This window comes from Camelina sativa, chromosome 18 (assembly GCF_030686135.1).
Source record: "Camelina sativa cultivar CO46 ecotype springtype chromosome 18, ASM3068613v1".
NCBI classification, from domain to species: Eukaryota; Viridiplantae; Streptophyta; class Magnoliopsida; order Brassicales; family Brassicaceae; genus Camelina; species Camelina sativa.
The window spans coordinates 12750054-12773569 of NC_141897.1; the positions used below are offsets into that span (position 1 = coordinate 12750054).

General features: G+C 31.4%; 2 protein-coding genes across 2 annotated transcripts; one reads left to right on the forward strand and one right to left on the reverse strand.

Annotated features, from left to right (window-relative positions):
- Nucleotides 1–4130: 4130 nt before the first annotated feature.
- LOC104760917 (transcription factor MYB111) lies at nt 4131–6753 on the reverse strand. Its single transcript, XM_010483909.3, has 3 exons — nt 6505–6753; nt 6146–6275; nt 4131–5269 (listed from the first exon to the last, which is right to left on the reverse strand). The coding sequence occupies exons 1-3, from the start codon at nt 6635–6637 to the stop codon at nt 4486–4488; spliced, it is 1047 nt and encodes a 348-aa protein (XP_010482211.2). The 5' UTR covers nt 6638–6753; the 3' UTR covers nt 4131–4485.
- A 7602-nt stretch (nt 6754–14355) lies between these two features.
- LOC104763290 (uncharacterized) lies at nt 14356–18454 on the forward strand. The gene is made up of 4 exons (XM_087497809.1): nt 14356–14419; nt 15962–17148; nt 17240–18247; nt 18338–18454. Exons 1-4 carry the CDS (start codon nt 14356–14358, stop codon nt 18452–18454), a joined length of 2376 nt encoding a protein of 791 aa, XP_087353935.1.
- Nucleotides 18455–23516: the final 5062 nt, after the last annotated feature.

Genomic DNA, 23516 nt, shown 5'->3' on the forward strand with positions numbered 1-23516 from the left:
ATGATTCTATCTTTGTTTTCTTTTGGCCCTTTTTGTATACCATTGCATATTCTATTATTTTGGTTATACTTCTTCACCAATTATTTAAATCTAGTATTAGTTCTACTATGTCTCATACCACCGTGACATCGCGGAGAAGTATTTTAAAAAGAGAAAAAAAAAATAAATTTAAAATTATACATTATGAAATCATTTGAATTTGAATGGAATAAAATAGTTTGAATACATAAACATTAAACATAAACTATTACTAAAAACATAATGATCAAAATGAAAACTTATAACAAAAAAAAATATTATGTAGAATATACGCAACTTTGCAAAAAATATTATTTTAAAGTATTTTATGAACAATTATGGTAAAGAACTACAATTAAAAAAATCATTATAACAAAATGATCCTAACTGAGAATATTGAACTAATGGTTGCAATGAGTAAATGTAAATTTCTAGTAAATAATTATAATTAAAAAATATTTAATAATAAGTGAAACTATATCAATGAAAAATTAAAATTAAAATACAAAACTTTCTAACAAACCAAAATAAATTTTAAATATAAATATAGTTTTTAACAAAAAGTTACGATAATAGGAACTGTAAATTCTATATTATTTGTTATTAAATTTTTATATTTCTATAATCATTTCTAAAATTTTAGTTATATTATAGAACAACGTTGACTATTAGATATTAATATTCAAATTATTTAGATTCAACATTAAACAAAAAATTTGTTTTAATGAACAATGATTTGTTAGTTAATGACAAAGAGACAAATATATAGAAAATTCAAAACTAAAGACATGACTATTTAAATAGACACCTATTAGAACGAAAAGTTGTGACAAAAAAATATGAATAAAATATAGTGAAAATACAAAACTCTACAATGAACAGATACAACTGTTTTAGCTTAAAAAAAACAAATAAAAACAATATTTTTACAAACAATGTAATACGAAAAGTTGCAAATGTTATTCGCATATAATCAGATTGTTATTATTATTTTTATATATTAAAATATTTCTTTTAATGAAAAGTTATGATATATAGACGTAATTGTAAATTCTATATTAAGTTGTATTAAATTTCTCTATTGTTATAATCATTTCTAAAATTTTAGTTAGATTATAGAATAACATTGAATATTATATATTGATATTCAATTACTTAGATTTAACATAATATGGAAAATTTGTTTCAACGAACTTGTTAGTTACTGATGAAGAGACAAATATAAAGAAAGTTCAAAACAAATGACTATTTAAATAGCACACATATTGGAACGAACGTTTTTGTTGAAAAAGTATAAATACAATATAGTTGTGACATCCCGATTTCAGAAACTTGCGGAGATGTTTAAAAGAATTGATTTGGCGACCTATGTCACCAAAGTGCACTTATCTTTTCGGTCAAGGGTCATGAGAGAACTCAACAGTTCAGCGTGCTTATGCTGAAGTAGTCTCAGGATGGATGATCTTCCGGGAAGTGACTGTCGCAACAGTGCGAGTGAGGACAAAACACAGGGAAAGATCATGTGGTGATTTGTAGGGACAATAACAAGTCTTTAAAACTTTCCTGACATAGCAAACTGACCGTCAGGTATGGATGGGCTCACGGTCCTAGTGAGAGGACGTGAGACGCATTAAGAAAAGTGAGTCCATGGACTGGAATTGGACATAGGGCCCACTGATAGGTGGCGGTCGGGACGTTACAAGTGGTATCATAGCCGAACCTAGACGAGTGTGGAGTCCAGTGGGCACACACCGTCGGGGTGACGGTCTTGGTGCGCAACGAGGACGTTGCGATCTGTTAGTGGGGGTGAATTGTGACATCCCGGTTTCGAAGACTTGCGGAGAAGTTTAAAATAATTGATTTGGCCACCTATGTCACCAAAGTGCACTTATTTTTCGGTCAAGAGTCCTGAGAGAACTTCACAGTTAAGCGTGCTTATGTTGGTGTAGTCTCAGGATGAGTGACCTTCCGGGAAGTGACTGTCGGAACAGTGCGAGTAAGGACAAAACACATGGAAAAATCATGTGGTGATTAGTAGGGACAGTAACAAGTCTTTAAAACCTCCCAGACATGGCAAACTGACCGTCGGTGTGGATGGACTCACAGGCCTAGTGAGAGGACGTGAGGCCCATTAAAAAATGTGGATCCATGGAATGAGATTGGATATGGGGCCCACTGAGAAGTGGCGGTCGAGGCGTTGTAATAGTGAAAACACATAACTCTACAATGAATTAATACAACTCATATAAACTGTTTTTAAATAGAAGACATCTTTATTACCATATTGAAAAGTCAAATCCAAAAACTCACTATATAATTATCCATCTAACTCTAGATATTTTTATTAAATTTTTTTATATTTAAAATTAATTAAAAGTTGTAAATTAGCTAGATTTATCATTCGAGAAGTATTTTGTTAAATCAATAATTGAAGAAATTTCTTTACTTTTAAAAGAATGAATCCTATAGAATAATTTCGAAACTGTAAAAACCGTTGAGATTGAGATTTTCTATTATTTTGTGTCATGGAAAAAAAATGAAAACAGTTCAAACAGAAAAATATATATAGATTTCAAAAGATATGAATATTCAAACAAACACAACTCTACAATAAACAGTGGCAACTTTACAAAAAAAAAACTGTTACAATGAACAATCGCAACTTTTTATAAACCACACTATTTTAATTTTCTACAAATTTTTTTGGAAAATTATTCAAAATGTACGATTGAAGAAACACAATTTTTGGTGGCATTTATTGGGATTGTTATTATATATAGATTAACAGTAAAAAAATAGTTTAAAGAAGACAAAAAAACAAAATGATTAGAAGTTCTAGATTGTTATTGCATTCAAAAGTTTAAATTTTTATTTTTTAAGTGTGGGAATTTTAAAAAATAATCAAACTTAGGAAACTATTTGATTGGCTAAAAGAATCTTTACATCCAAGAGGTTGGAAATTCAAATTAAACTGCGCTTGAGCGTATCTGTTACACAATATGATATCTAACTTTAAGGACTATACAAGTATAAGACTCAGAAGAGCATTTACAGTGAGGAGAACCTCTTTTCATTTCTCAAATATATCATTTTAATATATTGTATAATTTAATATTTTTATTTAAAATATAAACTATAAATAAAACACAGAATCAATTATATTCAGACATATCTCAAATGAGTCTCTCACAAGTACTCTTAGTCATGAAAACATATGTTGTCTGTAAGACCTAGATATATATATACTTGCATCAATATATTGATCTTGTGGAATCATATTTTCCTATTACTATAAAATGTAGTTAAAAATGATTAAATATACAATTCACTTTTTTAACTCATAAGAGATAATTTTTTATTGTAATGAAATTACTCTTTTTTTGTGTGTGAGGAAACTTACAATATTTTTTTATGTGACGAAAATTATTTAAATATTTTAGTTAATGGAATTATATATATATATGTATTTGTTTGTTTTGTTTCACTATTTCTACTGTAAATGTCAAAAATATAATTTTCAAAAGTTGTTTACAATTTTATTTTGAATTGGAATTTTTTTTTTTATGAAATTGTTTTACTTGCGGAAATGCTCAGCTCGCCTCATTCATATATCGTTTCGAAATAAAAATAGACTACTTCTATTATTGGTAAACATAATTTAGGGGAAAAATGAGGAATAATATTTATTCTTCTTTATTCATGTTTAGATAAAAATAATTGATTCGTGAGATGAAATCTATCATGTTATATTTATTAAGATGAAAACAATCACATTAAATCATTTGAAGACATCGACGAAGATAAAGTTTTTCGAAGTCAAAAAAGAAACAAAATCATCATCTATGTTCAAGTAAAACGACTATTACGATAGCTGCTCATTTTTACTGAAAGGCGTTGTGTCATTTTTACTGAGTATATATAACTTGAAATCATCATCTCATCCCAATAAATATCAACTTAAAGAGAGAAAATAATTGTCTTTCCATTCCATATGGAAGTTATGGATTAGAGAAAGAAAGACACGCGATTGGATGAGAAGGGAATTATGTCCACCCTTAAATTGGTTAGAAGTTGGGTTGAAATTTGAGAATTTTAATTAATACATAAACAAATAAACAAATAAACATATATACTTCTAAACGATCCCAAAATATTCATCATTATTACAAAACATTGATAATGAAACGTAGGAAGAAAAAAAACACACTAGCTACAAAATAGAGCGAACGAATCACAAGAAGAAAGGAAACAAACGAAAGGAGAGAGAGCATAAGGTGCTTCAAACTAGTCTAAAACTAGACGCTACGTTTATCCTAACTCTTGTAACACACTAGCTACAACAAGCTACGACATAATCACAAGATCCACAATAACCAAACAAAACACTAGACTTTACAATCAAAAGATCGATGTTTTATCGGGTTAATATATACGCCTTCTCATGTACGATCCACTTGTTTGGTAATATCAGTCCAATGTTATCTCTCCAATATCTGAGAGATCCCAGAGATCTTCACTTTGATGACAAGTCAAATTACCTTGAAACTCCAAATCAAGCAACTCATCATCAATCCCAAACCCGAATTCTGAAGAATTACATAGACCAAGCCACCAATCTTTATCATCATTTTCATTTGAATTCGAACTCAAAACACTTCCCTCTCTTTCTTTCTCCATCTCCATATCACGATCACCATCAACCTTTGTAATTCCTACGTGACCAAGCTTTGCCTCACTTCCTTGTTCTTCTTCAAACAAACCCACACAACAACTACTATTGTCCCCACTCTCACACATCTTTTCATCATTTACTCCATTCGCAGCCTCTTCACTAGTGCATTCCCATACACAACTACTCAAGAGCCGTTCTAACTCACCATCCAACCACTCATAAGGCCCCAAAGACTGATCTCCTTCGAAATTACCATTTTGCCCTCCATCACTGATCTCACTCTCTGGCTCTTTCGGTTGTGGGACACATTTTGAGGAGGCCGTTACCATTTGCTTGTGTTTCTTCATGGATGACCTACTAGTTCTTCCCTTCTTCTTCTTCTTGGTCTTGTTATTGTTCTTGGCTCCAGAAGGCGAAGAAGAAGAAGATTTCTTCAGGACCAAGTCGTTGATGACTAGATTGTGTTCGTCTCCGGAAACGGCAGTGAAGGCGTAGATTTTGCGCCTGAGATGTGAGTTCCAATAGTTTTTAATTTCGTTGTCTGTTCTTCCTGGTAGATGTGTTGCAATAAGTGACCACCTAAAACAAAAATAGTCACATGCACACACGTGAGAGACTATTTACATTTAGAAAACTTATTATCGCAAGTTGGCTTTTCATTGGTTCAAATATTCAATACCAATATATATGGAGTATAAGAAAATTGATGACGATAAATTTTAAATTTTATTTTAAAAACTGCATGTTATCCTTAATTTGTACTTAGTTTTTCTTTGAAAAAGGTTAGACCGTTCCAACAACGATCTCGACCACTCATTTTTTTTTTAACATGTAGAAATGAAATATATTCGAGTTCCGTCTATGAATTTTCCTAAAATTTATCACAAATAAAAAATACTGACACTCAAATGAACAAGCATATAAAAGCGAATTTGTAGTTATAACAGTGCATGAAACCTAGACTCAATAATACCACTTTGCTAACGGACACATGCGTATCACTATCAAGGTTTTTACAGAGGTCGGAGAGCCTGTTTTACAACTAGGACCATACACAAAACACATATATATGAGACAAAGATTAATTAGGGAGGTCGATTCAGTTAGATCTATAGCAACATAACGCCAAGGCTTTTTTTATTGACAAAAAGTCAAATTGGATAATCTCGTATATATATTATTTTGAAAGGGTTGGGCCATTCGAACAGACGGCTGAAATGTTTACGATGGTCACAAAATCATGGCTGTAAAACTAATAAATTTGATGACTTTTGTCTTCTTTTTTTTTGAACGGTTGGATTGGACTCTGACCATTTCTCAATGTTTCTTAAGTTGACATGACATGCAAATTAATTGTACTGTATTGTATGCACGGCCCCAGTCTTTAGAGTCACTATTTAGACAGTGCACGAAATATAAATGAAGGATGTGACGTGGATTAATTTGGTATAGTACCTGTTTCCGAGAAGGGTATGCAACTTGACGATTATTTCTTCTTCGTCGGCTGTAATGTTTCCTCTTTTCAAGTCTCTTCTCAAATAGTTTATCCACCTTAGTCTACAGCTCTTTCCACATCTCAACAATCCTTCAAAAAAAAGAAAAAATTATGTAAGATATTAGAACATATAGATATTAATAGAAAGCATTCTTCTATTAATATACAATTATATATATTTACGTTACAAGTTTTGTTTTTATATTGACACATGCATGCATTAACAGCTTGAAGAAGTTTAGTCCTTTTTCCAATGTTAAAATCTAAGAAATTCGACAATAAGAAAATGTAAATTTTGGAGATATAAAGATATATGTACCAGCTTTCTTAGGCAAAGATCGCCAAGAACCTTCACCATTGGTCTGAATATAGTTGGTGAGGATCTCATCTTCCTCGGCTGTCCATCTTCCTCTCTTCAACCCGATTTTCTCACAACACGGAGCCCTTCCCATCGCTTCTCGATCTCTTCTTTGACAAAAAAAGAGAAAGAGAAACTCAAAAAAGAGAAAACACTTTTTGGTCCCTTGAGTGAGAGAGTGAGAGAGTGAGTTAGTGAGAATAGAAGAAACCATCCAGGTGATTAATATAGAGAGGACAAAAGGGAAAGAGAGAGTGAGGTTTGAAAACGACATCGTCTAGGTGAAGGAATGAACCACGTTGCGGTGGGATTAAAAGTTATGTATTGTCCTCTTCAAAAACCATCGCACATAAGACACTCCACGTACCTCTCCTTCTAACCTTTGATCCCTCTCTTCTCTTTTTCCGTGATTAAAAGATATTTATTACAATGTATACTTTATATACCTAAACACGTACTTGCATAGATGTACATGTGTATGCAGCTATATGCATATACCTACTTGTATATGCATTCAATGAGTATGTCTACAACATTCTTATGTTCACCTCTTCAATAGGTATATTTATTCACTTCTTAAATTTAGTTGGGGTGAAAAATGAACAAAGAAACTTCCAAGTGGTAAAAGAAGTGCATTAAAAAAGACCTCGATTATATCAAAACTAACGTCAATCTGACCCGTAATTTTATTAGATCGCACGAGGTTGGTCTTGCATATTTGTTACTTTGGGGTTTTTTTGCATGTTTTTCCTAAGTTGAATGTTGGATTGGTGTTTAAGTTTTTTAATGTTCAAAAAGAAATTCCTAAGTTGAATGGTGGATTGATGTTCAAGTGGGTGTTTAAAAATATTTTTCCTAAGTTGAATGGTGAATTGGTATACAGTTTTGTTTTTTCTGTAAAAACAAAAAATAACTAACTTGAACCCCAATCCACCATTCAACCTGGGAGAAGAAACATGTAAAAATCCCCCAAGTGGTGGATTGGTATTTTTTCTAAGTTGAATGGTGTTTAAAATAGTTTTCAAAACTCAAAAGATATACATTCTCCGTAGTACATATTAATTAATTATTGTTTTAATTTCTTTGAACCAGGTTTCATATTAATTAATATTCGTTAGTTATAAGATATTTTATTGAGGCATAAGAGTATAAATAAACCCGTTATGTATCCGTATAAAAATCAGAAATGGCTAATTAAGACAAACAACATTAATGACGATACACAGCGTACAAAAAAAATCACAACAATAGTCTATAAAACGAACACGTCTAATGAGTATTAGAGTCGGTCACAATGGCTATGTTGGCTTATGTGGAAGATCAGGGACCATATTTGTAAGTGCACAGTGGGCAAGCATTGTCTTGTGGTAGGCCATAACAAAAAGTTACATGGATCAGTATCGGTTACTATCCAGAAGGTAGGCGGAATATTCTAACGACTCTCTTGTGCTCTTGGTCCATATGTGCTGCATATACTTTTCATTTTGGTGTTTTTTTTTTTTGTTAAATACTTTTCATTTTGGTGTTTCATATGTTTCTCCGATCTTTTTTCTTCCGTTCCAATAATTAATTATTTTTATCTTAATCTTTATGTCTTTTGAACTCTTTATATGTATATATCTCTTTTTCGATCACTAACAAATCATTGTTTGCTGACACAAATATTTTGTTTCATATTGAATCTAAATAATATGAATTTTAATATTTATTATCTAACATTATTCTATAATCAAACTAAAATTTTTAAAAATAATTATAGTAATATAGAAATTTAATCAACTTTCAATATGTAACTTACAATTGCTTTTATTAATCGTAACTCTTTATAAATTATGTGTTTTGTAAGATTTAACTATTCAATAATTTTTATTATAATTATTGGTCGATAAATTTTCACCTAAAATGAAATATATTTAATTTTAAAATTATTTTTATCAGAAATTGCATTTACTTATTATATAATCTTTTGTTTTATATTCTCACTTAGAATCACTTTGTCATAATATTTTTTATAAGTGATATAAATATCAATAAATGTTATAATGCTTGTTACTCTTTACTATAACATTCTTCATAAAATATCTTATACTTATAACAAATACAAAAAAAAATTACAAGGTTACTTCCACTCATTATGACTTTCCATTTAATAATTTTTAGTTAGAGTTGGGTTTTTATGCTATAATATGCTTTTTTTTTATAAGTTTTTATTTTGATAATAATTTTCTTAACTCATGGTTATATATGTTCAATATATATGTAGTTTTAGTTCTACATATTATTTTTCTTCTTTTTAAATAATTTTTAATTTTACTCTTAGCATATATTCAAACTATTTTATAATTTTCAAATAATTTTATAATATATAATTCTAAATTTGAAATTTAATTTAATTCTTCTTGTAATAATTTCCCACGATATCATGGGGATCTGAGTCTTTAAGTTATTATAATGTTTGAAACAAATGAAACGATATAACGAAAAAATTGGCTCTCTTCCTAGACTTTTTTTGTGTGGCAAAAACTCTCTTCCTAGACTTATATGTCTTTATATAGCAGAAACAAATTGAGTGAGTATATATAGTATTTCCTATATTTATGTAGCGTCTAAGGTTATTAGGTCATATATCTTATGTACCATCCGCGAACAAAAGTGGCGGTTTTGGGAGGGGGTGTCGATCGATACCACTATTTTTTCCTGTCCGACCGGGTTGATTTAAATTTTGTTTTGGTTTGGTTTGGTTTGGTTCAATTGGAAATCCATAACCGATGTATTTAAAGTAAAATTCGACTTGAGGGTTTGGGAAGACCGCTTTTTGCCGAATTTAGAGAGAAGCAGAGGAAACAAAAGATAGCGCTTGAGAGTTTAAAGCTATATGTGAGTTTTTTTGGTTTATTTTGGGAGATCTGTTATTGTGGAGTGGAGATCTAGTGCTAGAAACGAACGAGAAGCTTTCTAAGGTGTTTGATTCGTCATTTTTGGATCAGAACTTTCTACAAGAAGTGCGTGCATGACCATGGCTGATCTAAGCCTCAGATCTTTTGGTTTGCTTGTTTTATGTTGTTTATGGTGTTTTTCTTTCTTGATATGGTTGCTACATGGTTCATATGATTTCCTGTGACTTTTGGTCTAGTTTTGGATAGATTAGAGATGGAGAAAAATGGAGATTCGACTTTTGACTTCGAGATGAACGTGTCTGCGAAGTCAGTGTCAATCGACACCAATTTTTACTAAGCTAGTGAAGCCTTAAAACATGGATTTTAAATACATGATCTATCTTCTTTTCTTTAGTTTTAAACCCAAGATTTGTTGGGTATATATTTTTCTCTCTCTTTTACAACTGACCTTTTTTATTGTCTTTTATTTTGAATTTCTATTTTATTACGTCATTTTATTATATTATAATAACAAACAAAACCTAAATATTAATTCTATTCGATATTTGTTTTACAACTTTTTCTTAAGGTTAAAAGAAAAAAAACTTATTCACAACGTCCTCTCTCCCAAGTCTCAAGATGCAACAACATGCAAGTGCATATATCTCTTAAATTATTCTTTATGTTTTGATATATCATAGTTTTTACGGTTTTTAACCATGATATAAGTGTGCTTTTTGAGTCTTATGATTTGTTTTCTTGGATGTTTTTGAGTCTTGACAGGTTTTCTAGGATTTTGGCACGGATGGGACGAAATGGGTCAATTTGGATCGTTTTGGAACATTTAACCGGAGGAAATCAATTTGGAGTCTGATTCTACGAAAAGCGTCGACCGACACCACATGAGCATCGATCGACACCCATGCAAGTCGAGACAAGTCTTCAAATTTGGAAGTGTTACAAAGTTGCCCGAAGTTTTCCATATTTGCATCATTAGTCCCTAGACGTGTTTTAGGACATATATATATATTGTTTTGGGGTATTAGAAAACCCTGAAGTTTTATTTTAGCAAGTTTTATTTTCTGCAACCCTGTGAGATTTTGAGAGTCTTTGGAAGAGAAATCTAAACTGATTTGAGAGAAAAATTCTTAAACTCCTTCCTTACTCTTTTAATCTCAATTGCTTATTATTCAGAATTATGTTTTATTCTTTATTGAATATGTCTGAGTAGTTTGTTTGTTAGGTTCAGGGTTTTTCACAGGGATTTTATGATTTATTAGATCTGTTTATTTATGATTCATTATCTTTCTAGATCTTCATCATAGGTTGTTCTTCATATTAATCCTTGATTGGCCATCTAGAATTAGTAACCTAGGAAAATAAATTGATATGAGAATATAATTGATTTTTCTGATAAAACCGTTTGATGAGCAAAATTACTTCTTGCAAAGAGATTTGATTTAGTAATTTTGTGAACAATCTAAACTTGTTTTTAAAGCTGATTTTTAACCTAGAATTTTACAAAGAGATTTGGATTTTCTGGTTTTAAATTTAGATAATATTTGCAGTGAGAACTGATTTATTTTACAAAATTGTTTAGAGTTCTTGATCTGATTTTAATTGATTGAATCCTAGTTATTTTATTGATTTAATATTTCATAATTTTCTGAGAAATTCCCTAGACCTAACCTTTTGATTTCCTGAATTCACAACAAGTTTAGTCTAATATTTTGCATTGCTTTTATTGATTTAAACTATTCTGTTTAGCGTAATCATAAAACTCTATAATCTATTGTGTTTGATCTTGAGTCTCCGTGGATTCGACCCCTAGAGTTTTACATCTACAAGGCTGTTAGTACCATTAGGGTATTACAATTTGAGCTTATCATGTATCATGATATGATATAGAATGTTTTAGAGAAGTTATTTTGTTTCATAATATAGGATATTTTCAAGTTTCTATGTAACTTTTAGATTTGTTTAATATTTTATATTATACAGTCTTGTTTATAATTGGTTGAACTATTTTTGAAGTAGTATTTTCTTAATAGAGAAATTCTTTTAAATACCACTAAAAAGGTTTTTTCTAAAAATACCACATTTTAGTTTTTTTTTCCAAAAATACCACAAAAGATTTTTTTCCAAAATTACCACAAACACAAAAAAAATTGATTTTTAAGGATGTAGAATTTTTTTTTTTTTAGGTTTGGGTTGACACATTTAGTTTTAGGGTATAGTTTTTAGGGGTAGGGTTTAGTATTTAGAATTTAAGAATTAGTTTTTAGTATTAGAATTTTAATTCAATTATGTGGTATTTTTGGAAAATTTTACATTTTAGTGATATTTTTGGAAAAAAACTAAATTGTAGTATTTTTGGAATAAAAACCTATTTTAGTGGTATTTATGACAATTGGCCTTCTTAATATACGTGTTTTTACTCAAAACATGCTATATTTTGAAATGGATGGACTACTCTCTATCGTTACAATAGCAAGCATTATTGTATTTCACTTAATTGTTATAAATAAATTTTCAATTGATTCATATATATATTTATTTGAGATTTTACTATAGTTATTACTTATTAAGGGAATTACACTTTTATTACTCTATTTTAAAAAAGAAATAAGTGTGGTTTAACGTTAAAATTATTGTTTCTAAAACGATTAGCATTATTATTTATAATTTAGAAAACAAATAATACAATGCAAAGTACAAACAAGGTTAGAAAACGATTAGCATATATATATATATATTTCTTTCTACCTTTAGGCCACATAAAAGCTTTGGCAGGTGTGTTTATGTTTCAGAGACTAAAAAATAAATATGTTGTGCTAAACTTGGTACTTATATTTTAAAAAGGGAGACAATATACTCTTTTAGAAATTCTATAATATTATTAGTTATCAGGACAACATAATCTCAATAACTTGGTGCGACGATTTTATGAACTTTAAAAGTATATATAGTACGTGTATCATCAATCTTAAAATGTTGGAAAATGTTGGGGGGATTTTTTGTTTACCATTACGGATGTTGGTCTTGTCGTATCAAAAATATCATTAAAGATTGGCACCAAATAGTTTCATATTGGGATTGTTGCTATATTCTTGGAATATAATTAATTTACATTTTCATTCAACACACCGATAAGATTGGAGCAATTAATTTGGCAGTTTTTTTTTTGTTTGGATGTCAATTACAAGCTAATGCGTCCAATAATAAATCTATATTGAAGGTAGGAGGTTAATAGAAAATAAATTATTTTCTTCGAAAGAGAGTCATTCTTGCACAAGGCATCATTCAAAACGAAGAAAAACAAATATGTATATATATATATATATATATACAAATTTGCCTGATCCGTAACCGCAAGACGATCAAGAGTAGATAAAATGAAATTATTAAAGGAAGCTGATATTGAGTAATGTGCATGGTCGGATTCGGATACCAAAGAAGGATCCCTTGTTATGGACATTGATACAATATGTATATATCATGACAAGGCTAGTTTAATATAACCACAATGGTGTACCACATCGTTTGGAATCTCATGAACAACCACAATGGTCAAAAGAGTTGTATTAATCAAGATTGGTAGGTAATTTGGTTGACGAGTGATTCCAGAAGTAAATATTTGATCATGTCTCATATCAAGAATCATGTTTACTGGTGGTCAAGAAGGAACTGATCGTGACGGATGGATCTGGGAACCACTGTGAACAAATGATGGAAACAAGGCTGACGATTCTTATAACTCAAAAAGAGAAGAAGAAAATATTAAGGTTCAAAAATGTTTTCGATTTATATTATTGATTAAGCTCAAAAGAACTAAAGCATGATGCAAATAAAACGTTAGTTAGAAGAATCATGCATCACGTAGGATCGAGTCGAGTTCGTTCTCCAATGACTGCGTACACTATCCTCACCAGTCACCAGTAAATCCATCAACACCAACCTTTGGCTGCACGACGAACAAATTTAATTTTCTAGTAGATTTTAAACATCCATGCAGAACAATGTACTTCAAAACAAAAATTACGTCGTCGTTTCATTATAGAACAGATTGTAAACTATAAACAAATAATAAATTCTATGTCTAATTACTTTGCCAATACATTTCAACATGAACTTTTTATATAATGTATTATTTGCATAGTTTAATCGAGTAGCTCATTTAATAATCTTAATGTAGTTATAGATTTCATTTTTATTTTATTTTTCTGTCAACTCATAATAATTATATAGCTATTGCTTTTTCATAGGCATCATTTAAGAAAATAAAATAAAATACGACCGTAACTTATTAAGGTATGGGTGACATTCTAGACAGAGTGAATAGAAAAAGTATGATGACATTATGTATGAACCAGTCACGTAGACATCACGAGTCTCTTTAGTTACAACGAGCAAAAGCTTTGCCATTAAAGCCATTGCTCTAAATTCTTTTTGTCCTTGTCTCTTCGCCTATGGGTTCCTTATACACCCCCCCCCCCCCCCTCTCTCTCTCTCTCTCTCTCTATTTCCCCATACGCCTGTATTCATCGTAAAATTCATACAACAATCAAATCTATTGAATGTACACCGACACTAAATCATTAAAATAAATATGCATTATCTTGTATATGTTTCTTAAAAGAGAAAATCCAAAGTACAAGTGATAACGCACAACGATCGATAACTTTAGTAGAAAACACTATAGAGAAACTTTTAAAATCAGATGCATATACAAATATATTTCAGTGAAAGAAGAAAGTATCTCTCGATTTATAATTTCATGAAGCCATATATGTTTTTAGTCCTCTTTATTCTATATATTGGTGTAATCGCATTGGCACATATATATAGAACTTAGTTGTATATAAAATTCGTTGAAAAAATGTTTGTATTTTGGGTCCACGCGTAAGGGGACGTTGGTATAAATACGCAGGTTATAATGGCCATGCAGGTCCATATGGATCCTGCGATCCTCTCACCAACCTACATAAATCTGACCTTTGGTATAAATACGCTTTTGTTTTGCATATGAGCACTTGAGTAATAAATTACCCAACCGATCTCTTTGACATGTCCTGCATGTAACCCATATACATGTACACTTGTCTACTATCTCTAGAAATCAAAATGATATTTTCTTTAAAAAAAAAAAAAAAAAAGATATTTTCTTCAAAATGACTTTTTCTTTTAGATATATTTTAGCGTTTATATTTGTATATTGTCTTCTTTTAATAGGGTATATGAATTTTTTTTCTATTAAAATTTGAAAATGAAATTTCCAATAATAGCCACCAATATTCAAATGTTTACTCAAATCTTTGAATTGTTTTTGTTCTTATGTTATATGTAAATAAGAGAAACTTAGGAAAAAATGTTATTTCCCCACAAAAATGTGTTAACGCAAATAGTAGAAAACAGAAACACCGTTAATACGATTTACCTCACAAACAAAAAAAAAAGAGTGAGAGTGAGAGAGATAGAGTGAACAAGTCGGTAATGATCAATATAGCTGTCAAGTGGATCTTTTACCCATTTGTAAGGACTTACTTTCAATACAGTACGAAGGAGTTCATGCATTAACGGTAAAACCTAATATACAAAGCCTTACAAATGAATATGCCTTCGAAATATTCTTAGCACCCAAAAAAAAAAAAATCTATAAATATTAGCAAAAAAACTACGATAATAATTCTTTTCAAATCTTTTTGGTCAGTTTTAATATGCAATGACTACATACATTTTAAACAAAAATTCACTTTATGCCAGAATGTTGAATAAATAGAAAAATTATTGCCAGAAAAAATGATTAGACAAATCTTTGATGTACGATCAGTAGTAGATATATAGGTTTTCAGTTTTAAACTGAATGGCAAAACTAACTTTAAGGGATATTGTTGAATTTCTGTAGGATATATAAATTCTCTGACAATAGTTTTTTAACTAATTTAATTGGGACGTCGGTTTTTTCACCTTGTACACATCGTATTCTCAGCTTTCCACCCTGTACTTTTAGGCTCTGATAATAACAACGTAAACAAACAATTTCTACACCAAACAACATAAACCGTTTTTTTTTTACACAATTAACTACATATCCCCTTAAACCATGTAATTACGATGTATCAACCGGATTTCCCCATGAAATCGCGTTTAATGTATCGCGTTTAGATTAACCCTATGATAATAAGCAAACCCGGAAAGATAATTAACTACACATGCCTTTATAACCGACGTCGTTTTTGTTTTTGGGTTTAACTGTAAGAAACACGAAATCGAGAAAACAAATCCTCTTTGTCCCAAAAAATTCGAACAGAGTGTAATTCTCAAAGAGATTAGGGTTCTCAAATTGGGAATTTAGGTTTCTGATACAGAATTGTCAAGAAAAGAGATAATGTTTATGCAAGAGCTTTTTAAACAGTTAAAAAAAATCTCCGGTGAAATCTATTGCGAAGGTGGCCGACGGAGACGACGGAGATAACAAAAGAGATGGTAAAGCATCTATGGGAAGTCGAAGAATGATGAAAAAACGAAGTCTCTGGTAAAAGAGGATGGAGGAGCCGAGCGAGAGAATGATGGAGACGTTGATAGAGAGGTTGAAGCGACAGTGACTGCGGTTAATCCAAGAAAGAGGAAACAAAATAAAGCGACTGTGGAGAATCCTAGAAAGAGGGAAAAGAAGAAATCTCCGGTGAAAGATGTTGGAACTGATGAGCGAGAGAATAATGGAGATGATGGAGATGTTGAAGCCAATGAGGAAGTGCAAAGTGAAGAAGACATATTAGAGAGGTTTGAGTATGAAGTAGAGAAAGTTGTAGAACATTGGATTGATGAATATCAGATTCACCAAAACCAGATCCCAAATAGCTCTGATGAGGATGAGGATCCGATAATTACTAGAGAGAGGAAAATTAGGTTGGGAACGCATGATAAGTTGGCTATTGGTAGAACATTTTTCACTGCTTTTGAAATCAAAGAGACTATGTTGCATTATGCGTTGAAGAATAGAGAAAACCTGAAAGAGAATAGGTGGGAAAAGAACAAAATCAGCTTTAATTGTGCTGTAAAGAAGAAATGTGATTGGAGGGTATACTTGGCATTCGATGCATCGAGGCAACTCTGGGTTTTGAGAACTAGATGCACTGATCATACATGTAGCTCTAATGGGAAATGCAAGCTTCTGAAGAGTGCAGTTATTGGCAGGTTGTACATGGACAAACTAAGATTGCAGCCTAACTTCATGCCTCTTGATATTCAATGCCATATAAAGGAGCAATGGAAAGTAGTAAGTACTATTGGACAAGTTCAGAGAGGAAGACTTCTAGGACTGCAATGGCTGAAGGATGAATATGATCAACAATTTGCTCACCTACGAGGATATGTTGCTGAACTCAAAGAGTCCAACCAATACTCAACTGCATTTGTTGACACCATTTCTAATGCTGCTGGAGAATATGTATTCGACAGGATATATGTATGTCTTGGAGCAATGAAAAATGCATTCTACTATTGTAGACCAATCATTGGGATTGCTGGAACCTTCTTGAAGCACGCTGTTAAAGGGTGTCTACTGACTGCTATTGGGCATGATGCTAATAACCAGATTTACCCTGTTGCTTGGGCAACTGTGCAATCTGAAAATACAGACAATTGGCTATGGTTTTTGAATCAGCTAAAGGCCGACTTGAATTTAAAAGATGGGAGTGATTATGTAGTCCTATCAGATCGTTGCAAGGTAAGCTTTTAGTCCCTTATTTCTTTTGTTTTGGTGAGGGAACTAAACATTTAGAATTCAAGTTTTTTTCTTATTTGTTTGGTTTATGTAGGGAATCATTAGTGCGGTTAAAAGTGTATTACCAAATGCTGAGCACAGACCGTGTGTGAAGCATATTGTTGAAAACTTGAAGAAGAAACATGCCAATAAAGACTATTTGAAGAAGCATGTGTGGAACTTAGCTTGGAGTTATAGTGAAGCTGAATATAAGATTAACTTGAATGCAATGAGAGCATACAGTTTATCTTTGTATGAAGATGTCATGAAGGAGGAAACAAAGACATGGTGTAGACCTTATTTCAAGATTGGCAGTTGTTGTGAGGATGTAGACAACAATGCAACAGAGTCCTTTAACGCCACTATTGTCAAAGTAAAGGCAAAAGCATTGGTTCCAATGATGGAGACAATAAGAAGGCAAGCGATGGCCCGTATAACCAAGAGAAAGGATATAATACTTAAATGGAAGAAAAAAATATCTGAATACGTTTCAGATATTCTGGCAAAGGAGGAGGAAGACGCTCTTAGATGTGAAGTCACAAAAGGAACCCACGGTACCTTTGAGGTATGGGTTGATGGGAATTCAAATCCTCTGAACTTGACATCAGGGAAATGGGAATGTTCATGTTGCAAGTGGCAAGTTACCGGGATTCTATGCATGCATGCTTATGCAGCAATCATAGATGTTGGTAAGGATGTTGAAGATTTTGTATCTCCATACTTTACTACTGATATATGGCTACAACAATACGAAATAGGTCCTTATCCAGTGAGAGGTCAACGGTTCTGGATGACTAACAACTATGTCTTGTTAAAAGCACCTCCAGAACCAATCCTACCTGGTAGAAAGAAAGGATCGAAGAAGAAATATGATCGGATCAAGGGTAAGCTAGAGTCCCCAAAGAAGAAGAAGGGGAAGAACGGAAAAGAAGAACCAAAGATACTCAAACTTTCTAGAAAAGGAAGGATAATGCATTGTCGTTCATGTGGTGAAGCAGAGCACAATGCAGCAGGATGTAAGAATTTTCCTAAGGAGAAGAAGAGCAAAAAGAGTAAAGATGAGGTAAGTATTCAAATGAGGCGTTATTTGGTTGAGTTATTTGGTCAAGTTTCTATGATGTTTGTTTGGTCATATATTTTCTTTGTGTTTCAGGCTGGTGAATCTACTATTGAGGGACCCGAGACTGTCACACAAACATCTCAGCCACCAGACACATTGACACAAAAATCTCAGCCAGAGACACTCACACTAACACAGGGAAGCATGTGAAACAAGTGTTGTTGTTTTTTTCTTTGGATGATATTCAGAATTCTGTTTTGGTTTCTCTCTCATTTTGGATGTTGTACACTTGATGCTTTCTCTCTGTTTTCGAATTTTAAAATTTTCATATTTTTATTCTCAGTTTCAAATCGATTTTGCCTTTATCCCCAAATCGACTTTGTTCTTTTTTTTTTTTTTTGATCAAAATCGACTTTGTGTTTTTTAAGGTAAGGTTAAACCCAAAAAAAGAAACGACGTTGTTTAAAGCCGGGTTTGATTATTATCATCGGGTCAATCTAAACGCGATACATTAAACGCGATTTCATGGGAAAATCTGGTTTATACATCGTGATTACATGGTTTAAGGGGATGTGTAGTTAATTGTGTAAAAAAAAAATTTATGTTGTTTTGTGTAGAAATTGTTTGTTTACGTTGTTATTATCAGAGCCTAAAAGTACAAGGTGGAAAGCTGAGAATACGATGTGTACAGGGGTGAAAAAACCGGCGTCCCAATTTAATTTGTAGAGTTTACTCAATATGGGAATTACTCGCTTTCGGAACTCACTCGATTGTGGAAAAATGTGAATATGGAAAAGAAGAAAAAGTTATGATGAACATATGACTCATATTCTACTCCCTCCCTTTAATCAATGTCATATGTTTTTCAGCAAATCTTCTTCTTCTTTAGTTTTTTCCTCTTTTTTATGTGAAAAGTCAAATCTTTTTTCAGCAAATCTTAATCATGTCTGCATAATGAAATCATAACTAAACCAATTTAATCGTGTCTCGAATCCGCAAGAAAACATATCCCATGAGTAGGTGAAGATCTTACGGTTGATAGGATGATTATGTTCAATTCTCTGGCTTGAAATTCATTAATTGTATTAACTTCTACTGCTTTAGACCCAAATGCTTCCAAAACACTACAGCACACAATCTTGAGTTGATACTTTCCGGAACAAATTCTGAGGAATATCAGTGAAGCAAAGAAACAGCTAACAAATCATAATAATTACAAAAAAATCAACAACAAATTTTGAATACTAAGAGTATTTTAAATGTTTTTTATTCTATATGATGTAATCTTATACTTCCTCCGTTTCAAAATATAAGATGTTTTAACTAATAGCATACATATTAAAAAATATTTATTTTTTAAAAGTTCAACCAATCAATACTGTATAATATAAATAATAATCAAATATTAAATTAATTTTAAAGTTGCATAAAAAGTTGAAAACATCTTATATTTTGAAAAAAAATAATACTCTAAAACATTAGATATTATGAAACGGAGGGAGTAAGTAATTATTATAGGATATATGTACTAGATAACACAATTTTATAGAGAAATTAAGGAACTACCATTTGACCAAATAGTATTCAAATAGTATATTTGCCTTCATCTTCTCTATAATACCTTTTTTTTTCCTTTGAGTTCAAGGATACAATGACTCTCACTCCTCTCCATCTTCATCCCTTACCTTTTTCTTTATCTCTTTCTCACCATTAACTCAAAGACTTTAATTAACCTTAAATTACAGTCATCAAGACCAACACCACCATCACTTCCTCTCTCCTCATTCTCCAACTGCTCTTGATTCTCCACCTTCTTTACCTCTCTCATGCCATCAACACTAATGTCATCCTAACTCTCTGCATATTTATGTGTACGTTCTCCCTTCAACAGCCAAAGATCTCCATTTTTATTTCATCGAATTTCAAATTTTCTTGGAATCTCTGTCATCTTTTGTTTTTGTAACATGCATCTTTTTGTATTATACCTTATTTATTAAGATCACACATAAATTTTTAAATACATGATTTTTGTGTCAAAACACATGATTTCTCTAAATAATATGTTTTATTCTTTTACTATGATTTGCTATTTTTTTTAAATGACGTATTTTTCGTAGAATACAGTACGCTGCTATATCATTTGTCTTTTTTAGGGCAGTTTTGATTTTTCACATCACTGAAAAATGGTAGTTTCCAAAATTTTATGACTCAATGCTATCTTCTCAATTCTTTTTGAGTATAGTGGTAGTTACTAATATTACCTATTATTTTAAGGGTATATGTACTAGATAGCACAATTCTATTGAGAAATTAAGAAACTACCATTTGACCAAATAGTAGTCAAACTATACAGTATATTTGCCTTCATCTTCTCCATAATACCCTTTTTCTTTTTGGGTTCAAGGATACAACAACTTCCATTTCTGTTCATCTCCATCCTTTACCTTTTTTCTTCTCTGTTTTTCACCATTAATTCAAAAACTTTAATAACCTTGAACTACAGTCATGAAAACCAACACCACCATCACTTCCTCTCTCTTCATTCTCCAACTGGTCTTGATTCTCCACATTCTTTACCTCTTTCAGGCCAAAAACAGTAGTGTCATCCTAACTCTTCAACAACTAAAAGTTTTCATTTTTATTTCACCAAATCTCAAATTTTCTTAGAATCTCGGTCGTTTTTTGTTTTTGTAGCATGTATATTTTTTGTATTACACGTTATTTATTAAGATCACACGTAATTTTTTCGAAATACATGATTTTTGTGTCAAAAACACATGATTTCTCTAAATAATACATTTATAATTTTCCTATGATATGCTATTTTTATTAAATGACGTATTTTTTCATAGAATACAATATGTTGATACATCTTTTGTCTTTTGTTTGAGGCCAATTTTGATTTTTCACATCACTAAAAAATGGTAGTTTACAAAATTTTATGACTCAATGGTATTTTCTCAATTCTTTTTTATTGTAGTGGTAGTTACTAATATTACCCTTATTTTAACTCATCTAAAACTTATTTCATTGAGCCAAACTATATTTAATAAAACAGAAACTAAAATATATTAGCATTCCCATCAAGTAATTAAAAGGATTTTGTTAATACCATTATTTCTTTTTATCCAACTATGTCTGTAAATTTATAAAAATATACGTAAATTACCAAGATCGTCAAGAGAGACACCCTCTGTACTTCAATTCTTTCCAACACTCACAAGAGTACGTAGGTCGGCGTTGCTTCCTATCCATGCCATAAATCTGGCAACTACAGAGCCGTGAGACAATTTCATCGATTGCAACATTGGAATGAGTAGGGACCAACACCCTACAACCAGATCTGCTTGCAAGTAATCCACCGATAGCACCGATAATTGAGGCATTTCTCGAAACCATTAGATAGTGAAGGCAGATTAAATGTGTCGATATCAGAACCATGCTGACTTCCTAAGATATATTCAAGTAAGGGAAGATCTCTAATGACTAACAACGATTCCACCTCTCTTATATTAGTGGTAAGGTCTAGAATCCGATTAACATTCCAAACCTTATGTTTCAAGGCCTCGTCGCGTTTGGAGAATCCAAACGTACCTGGTATGTGAATGTTTTTTGTAGAATCATCACGTATGCAATAATCCACCTAAGAATCAACAAGGTTGAGACATCAAGTGAATACCACATACCCAACAAACTAACAGCAAAATCAGATCATTCCCATATCTTTTTAAAACAAACTAACAAAAATTCAAATAAAACATACCTTCCCTAGAAAACCAGATTTATCATCTCTTCAGTGCCGTGCCTTCCCTTGGGCAAAAAGGGCAAATGCCCTAGGCCACAAAAAAATATATTAAAATTTTAGACCACATTTTTATATAAAATGTAAGCTTATATATTTAGTTAATTTGATATAATGTGTTTTTATATTGTAAACTTTACATTAGAAATTATATTTTTGAAAATACTAGAAATTTCATTAAGATTTTCTTATCTAGAAAACATATTCCCTACTAATATATAATAACAAAGTCAAAATAATAGTAAAAAAAAAGAATAACTAATAGTAGTCTATGTAGAAAATTACTATTGAACGTTTTGACTTAACAAAAATGATTTTAATTTTATAATATTGGCTTTTATAATTATCATTTTATTTTTATTTAATATTAAGATAATTTTTTATTAAACATTACAAAAAAAAAAAAAAAATAGCCCTAGGCCTCCATAAGTGTGATCACGGCACTGATCTCTTGGATCACGTTCGCTGAACCATAGGAGATCATTGTTGCAAAGACAACTTATTCATGGGCCAGTTTTGCTGAAAATGGTGACAACACTATTATTCTCATGCATCTTGTAGTTGAACCCACACTTTGAACCCATCTTGAATTTGCCATGATTGTTATCCGCTAGAGATGTATATATTAGGATATGTATATAATGAGGGTATACTTGTAATTAGTATTAAGCTAAACTCTACTATACTTAGCTGTATATATACTCTGTAATTATTTACCTTAATACATCATTCAGCATTCTCCTATAGTATAAGCCGCTTCTAGTTATCCACGATAGTTATTGGAAACTTCAATCTCGTTACATATATCTAAAAGGGGCAAATTTTGGAGTTTTACCGAGAGAAACGATTGATTGCATCGATGAACGAAGCAAGGGAGAAGAGACTGAACCTGGTGCGCGTAAGCAGAGAGGAAGAGATAGATTGCTTGATCAACGACATAGAGAGAATGGTTCGTGTAAAACAAGCAGAGAGAAGAGAGACTGATGAAGTCTGGTGCGTGTAAAGCAAGTAGAGAGAAAGAAAGATCATACCGCCTACCTAGTCTATTGTTGCCGTTTATATAAGATTGGGCCTAGATATAGGCTTAAGAAAGCAGAAATGTATGGACCTGGCCCATAAATACCAACCAGTTCACTACTCTACCTTCATTCACGGCCGTTTTTAGATTTTGAAGTTGAAAATTTAAGCCTCCAGTTTAGAAGCCAAGGAACACACATGCCTTTCTTCTCTTTCTTTTTGCAGATTTTGAAGTTTTTCTTATTGATTATAAAATGTAAAATCAGATATGCATATCACGGGGAACGAACCACTATTCAAATGATTATGCTTTGTGAAAATATTTTTTTACTTTGTGGAACTTAAATCTGTAAGTTTTCGTTATTTAATTAGGTGTTATGTTATATCTAAATAAAAGAAATGAGGAAAAAGTGTTATTTCCCCACAAAATGGCTAGCACAAATAGTTAGAAAA